This window comes from Artibeus jamaicensis, unplaced genomic scaffold (assembly GCF_021234435.1).
Source record: "Artibeus jamaicensis isolate MK-2021 breed Jamaican fruit bat unplaced genomic scaffold, CSHL_Jam_final contig_465, whole genome shotgun sequence".
NCBI lineage: Eukaryota > Metazoa > Chordata > Mammalia > Chiroptera > Phyllostomidae > Artibeus > Artibeus jamaicensis.
Window position 1 is genome coordinate 21,912,468 of NW_026521843.1, and position 18,503 is coordinate 21,930,970.

The 18,503-nt window shown below is 39.7% G+C and overlaps 1 protein-coding gene across 1 annotated transcript in view; it reads right to left on the minus strand.

Annotated features, from left to right (window-relative positions):
* PRKD3 (protein kinase D3) overlaps window positions 1-17,899 on the minus strand; it is a 64,937-nt gene extending 47,038 nt beyond the window's left edge. The window contains exons 1-2 of the mRNA XM_037165390.2: window positions 17,753-17,899; window positions 9,234-10,164 (exon numbers count right to left, since the gene is read on the minus strand). Coding sequence (XP_037021285.2) covers window positions 9,234-9,521 — 288 coding nt within the window. The 5' untranslated portion in view covers window positions 9,522-10,164; window positions 17,753-17,899. The remainder of the gene's footprint in view (window positions 1-9,233; window positions 10,165-17,752) is intronic.
* Between the last annotated feature and the right edge of the window lie 604 nt (window positions 17,900-18,503).

An 18,503-nucleotide genomic window follows, 5' to 3' on the forward strand; every position in this document is an offset into this window, starting at 1 on the left:
GCTGACTTAAATGGAAACAGACTCAGAGTTGATACAGAGGTTGCTACATTGGGAGAAACTCCTAGTTGCACACAAGAGTCTGAGGGAACACTAACTAGTGCGCTAGGGACAAGCAGAGCAGCTGCACTGTTCCCTCTCTGGCCCCTCCCCGACAGGGGCACTGCAGTGCAGCAAAGAGGGTTGCCCTGCCCCGTGAATACCTAAGGCCCCACCCCCTTACAACTTACCAGGTGCGCTGAGACAAAGAAGTATATCCCAAATGAAAGAACAGAGCATAACCTCAAAGAAGGAACTAAAACAATGAGGACACAGCCAACCTATCTGATGGACAGTTTAAAGCCCCGGTAATCAAAATGCTCACAGATTTGATTGAGCTTTGTTGAAAAATGAAAAAACAAATGAAAGATAACCAAAATGAAATTTAAAAAAATATTCAGGGAACCAACAGTGACAGGAAAGAAACCAGGACTCGAGGCAACAATTTGGAACAAAAGGAAAAAATAAATATCCAATGGGAACAGAATGAAGAAACAAAAATTCCAAAAAGTGAAGAGTCTTACAAATCTCTGGGACAAGCTGAAACACCCCAATATACAAATTATAGGGGTGCCTGAAGGAGAAGAACAACAGCAAGAAATTTAAAACTTCTTTGAACAAATAATGAAGGAAAACTTCCCCAATCTGGCAAAGGAAACAGACTTCCAGGAAGTCCAGGAAGCGCAGAGAGTCCCAAAGAAGTGGGACCCAAAGAGGAACACACCAAGGCACATCATCATTAAGTTACCCAAGATTAAACATAAAGAGAAAATCCTGGAGGAAACAAGGGGAAAGGAAAGCGGTACCTACGAAGGAGTTCCCATCAGACTGTCAGCTGATTTCTCAAAAGAAACCTTGCAGACAAGGAGGGGCTAGAAAGAAGTATTTGAAGTCATGAAAGGCAAGGACCTAACATCCAAGATTGCTGTATCAACCAAAGCTTTCATTTAGAATGGAAGGGCAGATAAACTGCTTCTCAGATAAGGTCAAGTTAAAGGAGTTCATCATCACCAAGTCATTATTAAATAAAATGTTAAAGAGACTTATCTAAGAAAAAGAAGATAAAAAATATGAACAGAAAAATGACAACAAACTCACAGCTATCAACAAATGAACCTAAAAGAAAACAAAAACAAAAACTAAGCGAACAACCAGAACAGAAACAGAATCAGAGCAATAGACTTCACATGGAGGGATTTCAGTGGGGAGTGGGAAGGAAGGAATGGGGGGGGGGGAGTACAGGGAAGAAGAAGTATAATTAGTAGACATAAAATAGATAGAGAGAGATAAAAATGGTACAGGAAACAGAAAACTCAAAGAACTTGCATGTATAAGCCATAGACATGAACTAAGGAGGAAGGATGCTGGAGGGTTGGGAGGGCAGGGAGGAGGGGGGATAAAGGGAGAAAAAAATGGAAAAACTGCAATAGCATAATCAATTAAAAATACTTAAAAAAAAATCAAGTGACTAGGAAAGGGTCTATAATCACAAAACAAGAAGATGGCACAATCATATCACTACCTGGGTGTGTCTGATTTGAAAACACTGCTACTTCTTTTTTTGCAGGGAGAGGGATTATTCCTTTTCTTTTAAGACATAACCAATAACAAAAAAATAGTACAAGTGTGAACATTAACATAAGTAATTTTGACATTGGAAATCCATGCACAAATAATCACTGTAAAACAGGCAGGCCTTTTGGCCTATTCCCTCAATTCTGATTTGCTATTTGTAATATGACTCTCTGGATTAGCCTCCTAGGAGAGATGTGATCAGCCAGTTTCTGCCTGGCTCAATCACAGCTCTCTCTACCTGCTGCTTAGATCTGTCTGCTTTCTTGGTTCTCCTGATTGCCAGTCCCACTAGTGCTTTGGCTTTTATCAGTATAAAAAGCACTGCCTTCAGCCTTAAACTCCTAGAAGGCAGAGATCCTAATTTGTTGCTAAGTTTGTCTTGTAAACCAACATGAAAATATAGGAATCTAATAATATATATAGGTTAAAATTTTACATCGTGTTTAACTATATCCATATTTATAATGGAAACTATGTGCTATTCTTTTTAAAAAATTTTTTTTAAGATTTTAAAATTTATTTTCAGAGAAAAGGAGGAAGAAAGAGAGGGAGAGAAACATCAGTGTGTGGTTGCCTCTCATACACCCCCAACTGGGGACCTAGCCTGCACCCCAGGCATGTACCCCGACTGGGAATCAAACTGGTGACCCTCTGGTTTGCAGGCCAGCACTCAATATATTGAGCCACCCCAGCCAGGGCCTATGTGCTATTCTTAAAAAAAAACACGCCCAAGCTAAACAAAATATCTTATTTTAAAGCTTTCAAGCTTTCCAGAAGAGATTCATACTCACTAATTCAGTAAGATCCTGCAATAGTATAAACAGAAGTTTTCAATTTCTCCAAACTTTAGAAATTCTATTTCTATATATCAGTTAATCTAGGGATTTTTTAACTTCAGCATAACTGACATTTTGGGCCAGGTAATTTTCTAAAAATTTATTGATTTTAGAGAGAGGAAGGGGGAAAAGAAGAAGAGGAAGAAAAGGAAGAGAGAGAGAGAGAGAGAGAGAGAGAGAGAGAGAGAGAGAGAGAGAAAGAAACAGCGCTCTGCTATTCCACACATCCCTGCATTCATTGGTTGTTTCCTATACGTGCCCTGACTGGAGATCCGCAAGCCTGGTGTTTCTGGATGACGTCCCAACCAATGACACAGTCAGCTGGGGCTGGGACAGGTAATTCTTTGTTTGGGGGGACTCTCCTGTGCATTGTAGCAGCATCCCTGCCTTCCTGCCCTCTACCCACTAGACATCAGTAGCACTCATTCCCCCTCCTCCCAGTTGCTCATAAGGGTCAAAATAACCCCAGTGGAGAACTGCTGGTTTAATTTAATCTTATGCATTAAAACTGGATACTAAGTTTATAGTGTTTGCCAATAAAATAGTCCAAAGTCTTAAGGAAAAATAAGGAAGAAGGAAACCCTACCATTTGGGACAGCATGGATAGATCTTAAGGACATCATGCTAAGTCAGGCAGAGAGTGAACAACTGAGAATTTCGGAGTCTTCTAGAAGAACCTGGCCTTCTGCACAATCACAGAAAGAGCTCTACAAATTAAATACAACTATCTCCTCTTTTCTAAAGTTTGCTTAATGCCACTTCACTTTTATGAGAGACCAACATTAGTACCTGTTTTCACTAACTGAAAGGTATCAGAGGAGGATTTTCCCCTTTACAAAAAAAGGTGAAAAGTGAAAATAGCATTTGCTGGTTGTTTTGCAGCAAGATGTTAAAGAGGCAGAACAGACTGGCACCAAGCTCCCTCTACACTCAGCACTGTAGCACCCGGCTACCACAGCTCTGACTGTGTCTCTGCTGTATCTAGATTTATTTTGTGCCTTTGTTAGCAAAATGGGTACCCAAAGTCTCAGGGAACTCCTAAGGGTGTTATTCTTAGTGTAAAGCTGGACATAATTTAGCATTCCAATTGCAGTGAGTGAAATTCAGTACATTGTACATGCACTGGATTCAGGTCTGGAATGTTTGACATTTTTTCTTCAGAAATTAATGGTAAATGCTTCTTTATCTTACACTATTCAGATATGAAAGGTTTCATAGGAACACTCTACTTTTAGACAGTGGGGAAACCTGCATTTAACAATCTGAACTGCTAGTGGGAATGGGTTGGGCACATCTAACACTACTGCTGCTTATCTGCTCCTTTCTTTGCAGTTCTAACACCTATAAATCATTTCATCAATGAATTAGCACTATCAATTATTTGCAGTATCAAGTATCACATTTTTAGCAGTTAAAAGCAGGTAAAATGTGCCCTTTAACAAATTTTTACTGAGTGTAAAGCATTTAGGGACAGAAAGATGAGTAAGATACCACCAATCTCAATGTAGCCTAACTATTGGGAGTGTTTCGCATCTTCCACCAAAAAAATAGGAAGCTAAATTTTAGGCTTAAGCTAACAACAACAAGAACAACAAAAGAAACTCTACCTACTCCACCCTCAGGATGTGTCATGAAAATTGGACTGAATTCAAAGAGTGACCACTTCTGGTCACATTCAAGTTTTAAGCAAAACTCGGCTATAAATAATCTGTTGGTTTCAGAGATACACAACTACCGTCTGATCTAGAAACCCCACTTCTCAGTGTGCATCCAGAAGGAAACGAAGTCATTATCTCGAATCAATATCTGAACCCCCGTGCTCACCGTGGCATTATTTACAATAGCCAAGACATGGAAACAACCTAAGTGCACAATGATGGATAAAACCCATAAACAGTAGAATATTATTCAGACATTAAAAATAAGGAAATCCCCCCATTTGGGATGACACAGATGGATCGTATGGACATCATGCTAAGTGAAACAAATCATGCAGAGAAAGACAAACATTGTATGATCTCGCTTATATATGGAATCTACAAAAACCAAATGCACAGAAACAGAGAAGACTGGTGGTTACCAGAGGGAGGGTAGCGGGTAGGGGAATACATGAAGGTGGTTAGAGGTGCAAACTTTCAGTTATAAGATCAACAAGCTCTGGCAATGTTTGTAATGTACAGAAAGGTGACTACAGTAACAAAAGAAAGCAAAAACATAAAATACATGGAATCTACGTTTGGCATCACCACTAGTAGGTTACAAATACATTTTAAAAAATCTAAAATATGATTAAAATACAATTACAGTTGGGTAGCCCTCCAGGCTTATCTCACTTTTAGAGGTCTCTCCTCAGGCCCTCCAAACTAAGAGATCTGTTCATTACTCTTCTGTCTTGTTAGTGTGTCTTTAGAAAGACAGAGTTGGAAAGACCCACTTGACCAGCAATGATTCCATTTTAAGAGTCTCTGCAGAACACTACGGTCCCAATGTATATCCTTGAGCCAAATCTTTACGTGAAAAACACTTCTTTGACCATTTTAAAACTGTCTAGCACACAGGAACTCTATCTTATTGGATAAATTTTGATAAAAATCAGTCCTATTATCTCCCCCAGGAAAACTTTACTTTCTGGATTTTCCATCTTGGTTACCAGTGTTGCCAGCCATCTGGGCTTCCTGTCTTTCACCCTTTGCTCTTCTCCCATATTCCACAGGATACCAAGTTCTACCAACGGTACTTTCCCAACCCCCTTCAACTATATATATCATCACCCTCCAACTGCTTCAGTTCAGGTCTTTATTATACTGGCTTCCTAGCTAATCTCCCAACTTTATCTCACACTTAGTTGCCATATTTTAGTTCTCCAAAATACCTGTATTTTTGGAGAACTAAATCATGCCACTTTGCTGCACAAGGACCTTAGTTATACCTCTACTCTTAGACGAATGAAGTGCGGACCTTTTCTTTTTTTTTTTTTTTTTTTTTTTTTTTTTTAAAGATTTTATTTATTTATCTTTAAAGGGGAAGGGAAGGAGAGAGGGAGAGAAACATCAATGTATGGTTGCCTTTCGTGCGTCCCCTGCTGGGAACTGGCCTGCAGGGAACCGGCCTGCAACCTAGGCATGTGCCCTGACTGGGAATCGAACCGCGATTGTCTGGGTCACAGGCCCGTGCTCAATCCACTGAGCTACACCAGCCAGGGCAGTGCGGACCTTTTCATTGGGAAGACAGAGACAGCGTGATGCAGCAAAAGGAGTGTACAGACAGGTTTTTGACCTAAAACACACCTGTGTTTGAATTTTGACTTTTAGCAACTAATTTAAATGTCTCTGGAATTCAGTCCTACTTTGTTTATTTAACAGAGACTGTATCCTCTACAAACTTTCAACTCACTGCTCCTTCCCTTGGATGAGGAGCATCAGTGACCCCTGAGGGCAAAACAGAAAGGCAGACCCATCCCAGGCCTCCCGGTTCAAAATCTGTGTTTTAGTAGAATCACAAAATAATTGGCATGGAGATTAAAGTTTCAGATGCACCACAAATTACTGTATCGTATGTTATCAATCATAACTTCCTATTTCCCTCTTCTAGTTCTTTGCTTATCCTGATTCTTTTGTTAAGAATGTATTCTTCACTCCCAAATTAGTGAAATCATGCTCAATTTTCAAGTATCAAGTTAAAGGCTACTTTCTGTATGAAACCTTCCATACCTTATCAACCCAAGAAGAGCACTTTTTACTTTAACTTCCCTTTCTAATTTTCATGTTTTATGTATTGGTGAACAGGTTTCCCTCACTAGACGAGAAACTTTTTGAGGGAAGGGCCAATGTCTGGTTAATCTTTCTATTATCTAAAATTTAACTAATGTCCTATCTTTACGAGGTTCAGATAAATGTGTTTAATGACTGAAAATAGATCTGGGAAAGCTGGTATGCCCGCAAGAGTCCTAGGAATTAACCTGGAGCTGTACATATGTAGGTACAAGAATCAGACGTCTTGTGAGCAAGTGTCCAAGACGAGAGAAAGGTATATCTGACATGTTTTTTCTGTTTTCCCGATGAATTAGGGATCTGCGAAACCTCTCTATAAAACTCCAGAATCTGAGCTGATCTGCTTAAGATTTCTTTCCATTGAAGACTTAGAGCAGGTCACCTCTTGAAACTCCTTTCTCCGTCTCCAGCAGTGATAACCAAATTCAGGTTAAATGACTCAGAATCTCACAGCTGAAAACACACTAGAAATCATCTCAATCATTGGACAGATCTGGAAGCTGTGATGTAGGGAAGTGAAATCACTTGTCCCAAGTTCAACCAGCATGGCCCTGTAGGTTTGGTGTCCGGCAGAGCAAAGTGTTGCAATTTCGATTCCTGGTCAGGGCACATGCCTGGATTGTAGGCCAAGTCCCCAGTTCAGGGTGCACAACAGGCAACCGATAGATGTTTGTTCCTCTTTCTACATCCCTTCCCCTCTCTCTAAAAAAATTTTTCTTAAAGTTAGTTGTAAAAAACAAAAGTTAAACCGTACATAAATAATAGAACTGACCTAGTTCTGAGCTCCATACTCTTTTGCACTTAAGTGAGCATTCTAGCACGTCAAAAGGAATGTGTCAAATAACATTATATGTATATTATACATTTTTTTGCCAAACACATCCCCATGTCACTACGATATTGGTTCAAATTCGATTCACTGTGATACTCATTTTATTCTGTACCCATAATCAATGGTTCTATTTTAATGTGTATAAAGTTTACCCTGAATTAGCTTATTTGAGCTATATCCTCTTTATTTCCTTGGTATCACTGTAAGTTTTCATGGATTGTGACTTTAATCTAGTTTTCCAAGAGGTTAACCCATCTGCCCTACTTCTCACATCTCCATTAACGATGAAGATGAAGTAACATGAATTCTAAAATAATCCTGTAGAAAATCAGTATACCTCTGTATAAGGAGTAAGTGATTTAAAACTGAATAACACCAAAACACTGGTTATGAGTTTCTATGAGCCCAAATAAAAAGGAAACATTTAAATTAAAATCTTACCTTTAAGTAAAAAGTATAACCTAGTTGCAAAAATATGTTAACAACCTCTGTAACGTTTAATGAAAGGGAAATTAAAAGCAAAAATACTTAAGACAGTAGGTCGTTTTACAGATCTATGAAGGAGACTGGACTACAAATGGACTACAGTGAAATAGAAACGTCCAGATAAAACACAGGAGGCATAGGGCATCTTCACAAAGCACGCAACATTTTTTTTTGACTGTTAATTACTTCTATATCAGAAGATAAGGACAAACAATATAAGGTATAAAAAACTGAAACAAAAACCATAAGATGAGGAGCCTGAATCCAAATATATTAACCTCACTGATATGATTTTTAAGGCAAAGTATTATTATGAATAAGATGGCAATACATTATCTATCAATAACTGAATCTAAAAATCAAAATAAACAAGCAGAACAGAAACAGACTCACAGGCACAGAGAACATTTTGATGGTTGCCAGATGGGAGGGGAAATGGGGGAGGTATGAAAAAGGTGAATGGATTTAGAAGTACAAATAGGTAGTTACAGAATAGTCACGGGGATATAAAGTATGGCACAGGGAATATAGTCAATAATATTCTAATAACTATGTATAGTATCAGATGGGTATGAGATTTATGGAGATGATCACTTAGTAAGTTATATAATGTCTAATCACTGGTGTGTACACCTGAAACCAATACAAGGTCTGGCACAAATAATGCCCCCTTTTATTACAGAATATATTTTTACAAAACCATAGCATGTAATTCTGTAACAAAACAATATCACACTCAAGCACACCGTAAGACATTTTAGGTGAAATGTTCAAATTAAAGCTATAAATTATTACACCCATATTATTACCATACCAACCACTCAAGCAGGCGTTACTTCTGCCAGACCCTGTATAATACTGCTTGTCAAGTGTAACTGAAAACTAAAAAATTAAAAAGTAAAGTATACTAATTTCTTTGAAACGAATTTGAACCATATGCTTGATCCATTAAAAATAAAATGTAACCATTTCACACTTCCCATATACTTATAGTTTTATAATAAAATAGAGAACATAGCAACAATCATCAAATTGAGATTATTAAAGGCACTTATCTAAGGTTCCTTAAAACACAGTATGCTATAGGGCAGAAGGTGGGTGGATGGGAAACAAAATTACCCTCAATTTTCAAAATTTCATGTATTCTGTCACATATTCAAATTCAATTACTTGTTTTTTAAGAGAGAAAAAGATATGATTCACTCACATGAAATGGCAGTGTAGATGAAATCAGGATCTAAAAGGAAGGAAAAGTAACAAAAAGAAAAAGAGAAAGAAAGGCGGGCAGAACATGGGGCACCTAGGAAGACCAAGGGGTGGACCTGGAACTGAGGCGCAGTGTGTCCCAGCCTTTTGGCAAAGCCACCTTGACACCCTGTGCTACCTCCTGTTTTCTCTGAAATCAAATGAGAGTTCTTAATTCTCTTGACTTTATGCTGATTTTTCTGCTCTTAAAGCAATTAAATAAGCAGTATTTTAAAGCTGGGAGACAGACTCCAGTTGTTAAGACTATGAAACTTCAGACTTTATAGACTCAAAGACTACCAGGACTCTTCTAACAAGGCTCAGAATTTAGAGTCCTCATATAAAAAAGTAATTTATCCATATGTGCTAACTTACTGTTGCATGTAAGATTCATAAAAAAACCTTAAAAACATTAATTAGAAAAACTACTGACATAAACAGCACGCAAAGTACCTTCTGATAAACAATGGAGCACACGAGATCCTTGACAGCAGATAAAGAAAGTTCCTGAGCTTCGATGGTAACACTCTCTCGTGTAAGGCCAATCTGCAGCAGAAATGAAACCGTATGCACTGAACCTCTGGAGTTGTTGAGCGAAGGTGCACTGAAGCTTCCATTAGAAAGTCGAGCAGAGAGTCCTGTCTTAGGACTTGAACATGAAGAAGGAGTTGGAAGCACAGCAGGTAGAGTTGCAGGTAATACAGACTTCTGGGCTGATGGAGGGGAATTGTTTGCAGACATCTGCCTTTCTTTAATCTTTTAAAATAGTTGTCAATTCTTTTTCTTTTTCAATGGTTATGAAGAGGCTTTTAAAATCTTAGCAGGAAAAGAATGACTGTACTTTTAGATTTAATTGAAAACTTATTTCCTCTTGTAAGCTACTCATGCTGATGACTGCAAGTTCTACAACTGTGAAATGAATTCACAAAAGGTCCTACTTCCGTTATTATCAGTCCCATCAAAAGAGAGTCTTGGCTTTAGGACCACAACCAGAGATTTGGAAAGGATTTAACATCATTGAATTATCCTCATCAGAAAAGAGTTGACATTGCTTATTTTCTAAACTTCTTCGTTTACTTCCTCTTAAGTTTTATTCTTGTCTCTCTCTTTTAATTTCAGAAAATACATACTGAATAAAAGTTGTTTTTTGTCAGGATGAAATCCTCCCAGTTAAAAAAAAACAGGTGTTTAGGATTGATCGATTCAGTGCTTATCCTTTGGTTCACTGACTTGATGGGATACTTTCTCAAATGTCCACATTTTCATTTTTAAGGGGGGTAAATATTTCCATTATGAAGTACAAAGATTTTTAAAATAGTACAGGCGTATTTCATTTGATGAATGGGTCCATCAAAAAAAGTCGATTGTTTGAGATGTAGTCAGCCTGAAAGAAAATTTTAAAATACTTTTAGTATTTTATACTCATTTGACATTATTTTAAAAATGCAAGAATCCCTGTAATTTTTAAAATAATAATCTTTGGTTATGTGTTTATAATTCACCAATATATCCTAATTGGTAGACCATTTTTTTTGGTTTAGTTATCAGAGCCCCCCCCCCTTTTTTTTTACTATACATGTAACTTCAGGGAGAGCCACCTGCTTAAAAATAATATTAATATCCCAGCATTCCTCACTAATACCTAAAATTGGAAGATTACACACTTCTATTTCACAATACTTGTGTGTTGTTTATTTCACAACACACAACCGAGTTATAAAGAGAAAAACAGAAGGGACAAAAAAGAAAAGTAAAACTGACACTGTCATAGAAATAAAATATGTACCACTCTGCCCTACAAAAGATAGATAATACTGTCCTAACAGACAAATTAAGAATATTCCTTTTTTATATTAAAAGTCTAATTCTGCCAAAATATAATTCTTGACTTGCTTTGTTGACAGATTTCTTTCAGAAGTCTAAGGAAGCTGGCGGGGATATACTACACAGTTATATGGTCAATGAAAAATGTGAAAAACATACTTACGTCACGAACTTAGCAAAAAGTGATCTCATAATAAGACTTCAAAGAGTAAAAACAAAACAAAACAAAAAACCCCTAGACACCTTTACATCTGTATCACACTTTTATAAAAGGACAGTTTAAAACATAAAAAGGACGACCCCACCCCCTGATGGCTAAGTGAAACAGCTCACAACAGATGGACCATTTTAAATTCCATCTCCGTACCTGTAAACAATTCCAAAGATAAAAACGAGTGAAGCATCCAGTGTGGTTACAGAATGACTCTCTGGAGAGCAATTAATGGGGCTAAATTAATTAGGATGAACATAACAGAACAGCAAAAACATACAGATATAGTACCAGGAATGAGAAGAAAAACTAAGGCTTGGGGGAAAAATGCCTAAAGATAACAAAAGCTTTTATAGTTACATTCGAATGAATGATTATTATCCCACCTTATATGGTACAGCACTTAAACATTTCAAATGTTTTGTGTACTTTATCTCACACTATCTCTTTGGAATCTGACAGGGCAAACATCATTTTTGCAGATGAGAAAACTGAAGCACAAGCAGATAAAACAACTTGTGCACCATGGCTATTAAGAGGTGGGAGGGCATTCAGGCCCGATTTCATAAAACACACTATTTCTCAAAGAGAACAAGGAACTGAGAGAATCACTGCTCAGAGAGGATGTCGTTAAGGTTGAGAGAACACACAGAGAAGGCAGAATTGCTCAACTTGTATTTTGTTTATCTTTTCTCAGCTTTTCAACTACAGTTATAGAAGAGCATTGAGAACTGAAACCTAAGCCTGGTGAATAAGAGAGACTAAAACAACTTTATATGGGTGTGAATCGCCAGGTCCAGATGCAATCCATCCCATACTGCTAAAGCAATAAACACATGTAATCACAAAGTTGCCTGCTAGAACCACGGAGAAACAGCTCAGAAAGAGAGAAATAACCATGGCCTGGAGATGATGGGTCAGAGCTGCTTTCAATCTTGTGGGCTGGGGAAGAGGGGAAGCAGATTTCAGAAGTTATAAACATGTACATTTAATATTAATCCTTAGTCAAATCTGAGAATATATTATGTATGAAATGGTTTTTGAATACCTAGGGAAGAATGTAATGATTACCAGATATTAACATGAATGAAAACACAACGTCAAATCAACTGCATTTTTATCTTGAAAAAAATGTTTACTAGATTTCTTAGATGATGGAAATAATAACGGCTCACAGTTACTGAGTTTTATCTGCCAGACACTGTTCTAAGCACTTGATATTACCTCCTTCAACCCTCACAACAGCCTGTTTTATGGTTGAGAAAACAGAGGCTTAGAGATTACTCACCCAAGATCACACAACTGGCAAAGCAAGAAAAAAGTGTATTCTGACCACAACAGTACTCGAGATGGTTTTCCATGTGACTTTTGTACATATGTTGCTTGAGTGTGAGTTGGGTCAGTTTGCTGCTCTATAGTAACTTGGATGAGAGAAGTCGTTAGGAAGTGCCTTGGAAGTCTGTCCTTGGCCCTATATTGTTTTATATTATTCATAAGATAAAGATGGAAGACATGCTTATAAAATCCTCAGATTCTACAATCCGGGACAAATAAACTCAAATTAAAGTGAAATGTACCAAGGATGAATGTAAAGCTTTGCAGTTAGTTTCAAAAAGTTAAATTTGCAGGGGTGGAGGTGGAAGAAGGTATAAGGGGGATAAACGGTAATGAAAAAAATACTATAAAAATATCAGAAAAGTTACATGGGCAGTTCAGAAATGGAGAAATAAATGCTGACTTAGAAGCTGTTCATTAGAGGAATATAACAGAAGGTGGCCTAAACCCTCAGGTCACCAAGAACACACCGGCATAGATGTGTATACTGGTCACCAGGCAGTCTACTTTACCATGTATTCACAGTCCACATTTCCTAGAGCTTTATTGATTTTTAATTAAAAAAAATTTTTATCCTCACCTGAGGACATTTTTTCATTGCTTTTAGAGAGAGAGGGTGGGAGAGAAAGAGAGAGAGAGAGCGCGACACATCAACGTGAGACAGAAACATTGATTGGTTGCCTCCACATGCACCATGATCAGGGCTCGAACCTGCAACCTAAGTATGTGTCCTGACCAGGGAATCCACCGCCTTTTCATTTACAGGAGGACACTTGAACCAACTGAACCATACTGGCCAGGACAAAGCTACATTGATTTTTAAAAATAAGAGAATGTCATGTGACAAAATATGCTTAACAAAACCGAACAGAATGGTCTTCAAATATCTGAAAAGGTGGTTTATTCAGCATCACCGCAGAGGGCAGAAGTAAAATGAAGACAACAGCACCACTTACTTACCTCACAGGTTGTTGTGAGGACTGAGCTACGGCATGTAAATACCTACAAAAGCACATGGCTCACAGTAAGTACTCAGTAAGTTCTGGCAATTTTCATAGTGTTTAGATGAAGGCATTAGCAATTATGCTATTTTACACTAAATAGCATACTAAATGCTATTTACACTAAATCAAGATATGATACATCATTAAACTTTTGCAACAACCCTAAGAGACTTGTTTAATTCCATTTTACAGAAAAGGAATCAGAATTTCAGAGAAGTTGCTGCTTGCCCATGACTACATAGCTAGTAAGTGATGGAACTGCAATTCAAGCAAAACCTACCGGTATGTTCTTTCTACTACTTCATCCCACTTCCAACAACCTAACAATGGAACAGGTTTTTTTTGTGAGGTAATGAGCTCCTTAACATACCTGATTCGATAGTTTCAAAAAACTGAACTGTCATTAAAATAGCAGTAAAATATCTATGCGTGTTAAATACTATAAAATACAAGATAATGCTGGGTTCAATAACAATAATAATAATAATATATATTTGATAGATGTCTTCCCACTAAATTTCCATTTTATTGTATCTATTAGAATTAGCCAAATAATAGTAACTGTCTAGTAATACAATTGACTAACTTATCAGAATTACTGATAACTATTAATAAACTAGGTAAATGTTATACTTTTGAAAAAATATTTTAAAAAGTTTCAGCATGAACACAAATAGAATAAGTTAAATGAGCTGGCATATTAGTTTCTGCCCACTCATCCCATCTGGTTTTTCCTCTCCTGGTTTTATGAAACTCTGATTCGCTATGTAAGTAATACAATAAGATGTAGGGTGTAAAGTATTAAAACTAAATGTGGAAAAAATCTAAAAGCTCTAATTTATTTTGTCTTTATGCCTTAATTAGAAAACTGAGACAACAGTACACATCTTACTAATTTATAAATTATATATCAATTACATATAGGTTTCTAACATCTATGAATTGGCAAGCATTTCTAATATGCTTATTTGGAACGTACTGAATATTCTTTTGGGGAGTTTTCAGTCCCATGTACCATTCAAATGAGGTCATATAATCTGTCACCACTGTGGAATGAAATAAAAAGATAGACTACCTTGAGCCCCACCTGCCCTATTATTATAGACAAGATAAAACTAAGGCCCTGGAGTGTAGGGCACTTAACTGAGGGTTACTGCTTCACGGTAACATCCCAAGTTGATCTTTCTCTCCCTCACCTCCCCCTACGGATACATTATCTCTTAGCAAAGCTTCTAATTAGAAGAAGCTCTAACAGCAGCATTTTTGTTCAACAAATATTTACTGAGTGTCTGTTATTTGCCAGACCATTATGAGACACTGAGATTATAGAGCAGTGACCAAAACAGGTATGGCTCCTGCTCTTTTTGGAGCTTACAGTGTGATGTGGGCCACACGCATTACACAAATATTCACATAAACAGCAAGGTAATTACAAATGATAAAAAGTGACATGACTGAGTACGATGCTGAGAGGACCTATTTTTAACTGGGGTCTCAGGTAAGGTGTGCCTTTACGGAAGTGTTACTTAGGCCGAGCCCTAAAGGATAAGTAGGAGTCAGGGAAGCAGAGTGAAGCAAAGAGGATTCTAGGAAGACAAAACAAATACTTCAAAAGAAAGCTCATTATTTAGCTTAGCCAGTGTTCTATCTGTCCTCAGTAAAGGCTAAAGTGAAAAGGTAAAATGCTTTTTTTATTCAGAATACCATATTCACCATGACTCCATACCAGTAATGGGTTTTTTCCAATTTAGTTTTGTGTGCTAGGAATGCAAATGAATAGTCTTTTTTTTTTCTCCTGTTGATATGTACAAGTATTCTTTCAGCATATAAAAAAGCATGTGACCTTTTTAAATGTAATACTGACCAGTGTCCTGAAGTCAATGTTCATGTTTTGCTATGATCTAGGCTTGACTTTACTCAATAATCCTGATGCTGCTTTTACATTGCATATTGTATAAAAATACTCAAATAACTTTGTTGTTGGTTTTTAAAAAGCACAGTTTGGCCCTGACCAATGTGGCTCAGTTAACTGGGCATTGTCCTGCAAAGCCAAGGGTCACTGGTTTGATTCCCAGTCAGAGCACATGCCTGCCTCGGCTGTACATTTGGTCCCAGGTCAGTTGCCTGTGAGAGGCAACCAATCGATGTTTCTCTCCCCCTTTCTCCCTTCCTTTTCCTCTCTCTAAAAACAAATAAATAAAAAGCATAGTTTGTAGCAATCCTTACATTAATCTATTTTCAAAAAGATAACTATTACCTTAGATTTGCATAACAGTTTTTCTGTTAAGAGCTCAGCATCTGACTAAATTGTTTCCACCAAAATCCTGCTCATGTGGAGCAAGGGTATTTGAATCTCAGTCTTTCCACTGTCAGAGATAACATACAGAGAGCTCACCAGATCTGCCCTCTGCCCAGGCTCTGAGATGTTTATCCAGTAATGAGATTACAGCTGCCCGTCTGGCAACGTTGTATGAATCTATGTTGGGCTTGAAGGATCTTCATCACCAATCTTTGCATCAGTGGTATCTAAGAAACCTGATTGGCTGATAGCAGATGAACCATTTCTCTCACATACTGCCACTATAAACAAACCACAGAAGTGGAGACAACTTTTTTCTACTCTGTATTAAAATTAAAGCATTTCCCAAGTACATTACCTCAGGTTTTTTCCACTAATGAGACAATTGCTCCAAAGAGGCACACATACAAGTTCAATTTGAATTACATAATCAGAGAAAGTATCAGCACAGAACATTTTGGATCATAAGCATGATTGTTAGATAGAATTAAAACTTCTATTAACAAATAATTTCCCCATATTTCAAGTTCTAGTAACAGTAGCCTCTTTTTAAAAATGAGCAATTAACTCTAATATGGTAAGATTTTCATCAACTTTAGAATGTCCTTTTAAAAATAAGAAAAACATTGTCCCTTACAAAAGTGCATTTAAATGACTGACCACTATTCATTTTTCCTGCATGTGTTTTTTTTTCAATTCTTATGTAGTTTTTAAAACTTAATACCCCAAAACGAGATCAGACTCTTTTTTATTTGAGTGTGGCAGTGTTTAAATTAAAAACAATCCAGTAAGAGAGAAATTTTCTATTTTAAAGAGGTCACTTGATAAAACCGAAAGCTTACAAAATCTGTATATTTAAAAGACTCACTACTAACTGGGATGCCTAAAAAAATTAAGTTTCAAGATATAAACCAGTGAACATTCTTGAACTCGAGTCACCTAAAAAGTTAAATGCTATCTACCAAATCATTAAACCTAGGGTGGTAACTGCCTCGTCAAATACCCCACGTTCGTCTTGATCAGGCAGGCTTACCACGTCTCCATTACCTACTGAAGCAAAACCGAACACGAAGGCTTTTTAAACACTTGTATCAAAACTTGTAACTTCCTTTTGTCTGAATTTCCAAGCTTGTTCTCAATCCAGATCCTAACGGAGGAGTATAAGGTAAAACTGTCCTAGACCTGGGTAGGGTACCTATGGATGCCGTTAGCAGCACATCCATTGATATTTCCAGCCCTCTTTGCAGCAGAAGTTGATCTAAGCAAAATCAGTCGCTAAACAAGTAAGGAAGAACTTCAGCGTTAAGTACAATGTCGAAGCAGTTTACGAATATTATGGCAGTAATATTTTCTAGGGTACAAATTAAGGCATTTAAAAGTTTGTTTCATCTAAGACTAAAGCTCATAAAGTCTGGGTCGCACAAAGTAATAGTTCAGGGTGGAACTTATCCTTTCTAATCAAAGATGACACTGATAGTCTTATTTCCTGTGGGGTTGGGTGTGGTTGAAGAGACAGTTACATCCCAACCATCAATCTGTGTACGGAAAAGTCTGCAGGTCTCACACACGTCTGCCACTTGATTTACACTCGTGCCTGCACTCGGCAGGGCCTCTGCTTCTGATTGCGACGACTTCAAACAAAATATCCAACGGGCAACCAAGTGGTATGGGGTTATTTTTATTGCTGAAAGGAATGGTTGTACTCCTCAGTGTTTCAACCTAAGAACCCCCCCGCCGCCCCGGGTCAGAACAACTCGGAGCAAGGCAGCAACTTGCAAAAAGTAAACAGTCAGGAAACTGGGGTGGGGGGGGTTGCGATCTCCAAGCACCATCTCCTTACCCCGTGGAGACCCGTACGAGGCAGAGAGGTGAAAAGAAAAAGGCTCCCCCGCAATTCCGCGGCTTTACTGCCGCCGCTCCGGCGTAGGGAGCTTGTCTGGGGACCGGGAACAGACGGTGACCACCGGGCCGGACGCGGTGGTCGCCCGCGGAGCGCGGTCCAAGTTGGCCTCCGCGCCCACGCCGGAACTTGGCCTCATCTGGCGGCCGCAGCGGCGCCCCCAACCGCCTCGGCGTGCGCCGCCCGCGCCTCCCGCGCCGCGCTCCGCCAATTTCCCGCCCAGCCCCGGCGGCCGCCGCCCAACCCCGCGCGGGACCCTGGTCCCGCCTCGGCCACCGCCGCAGCCTGAGGGCGGGTGGGGGAGGGGCCGCCTCCGCCGCACCCCACGGGCCGCGAGAACAAAGCGGCGGCGCTAACTTTTTCGGTGTCTGCTCCGCGCTCCCTGCGGCGACTACTTACAGAGGCGGGCTCCGCCGGCCGTGAGAAACTCCGCGCCCGCCAGCGTTCCGGTCGCAGACCAGGCGCCAGCGAGGTTTCACGCGCCTCGCAGGATCCCGCCCGCCGCTGGTACCCCTTCCTCCCTCCGCCTCCTCCCTCCGCCCCGTCCCGTCCAGAGGCCCGGGGGCGGGGGGCCCGGGCGTGCGGGGCGGGGGCGCGCGGGGGGCGGGGGCGCGCCGCCAGCGCGGAGCCTGCCGGGAGCTGTAGTTTCCCGGCGGGCGCGAGCCGGCGGCAGTCGCGCGTGGGTGTCCCTCTTGGTCTTCGCTCAGCTCAGGGGCAGCGGGACCCCTTGCTTTTCGGGGGGCTCGTTCTGCGCCCTCCGCGGTCGAGGCGTCTCTGTGAGCGCGGGGCGCCACCGTGTATTCAAACCAAGTTACCCACGGTGCTGGATGCCAGTCTTTGCCGCCGAGCTGCCTTTCTCTCTTTTGTCGTCCGCTCTGGCGGAGGTGATGGTGGCAAGGAAGCGAGAGGTGACGACTTGCACCGGGGACTTGTAAGGAGTCCAGGCAGATAACAGTTTCCGTCCCGAAGTTTTCTTTGCCCTGCTCCCCACATTTCCGTCCCTCCTGCCGGCCCTGCAGGGGGCCGCTGGCGGAGCGCTTCCCCATTCCGCACCTGGCCAGATGCATCTAGAGCCCGTCACTTAATGCAGAGGGGCTACGTTCAGTGTGTTTTGTGTTTCCTGCTTGGCCATCTTTAAATTCGAGTGTGT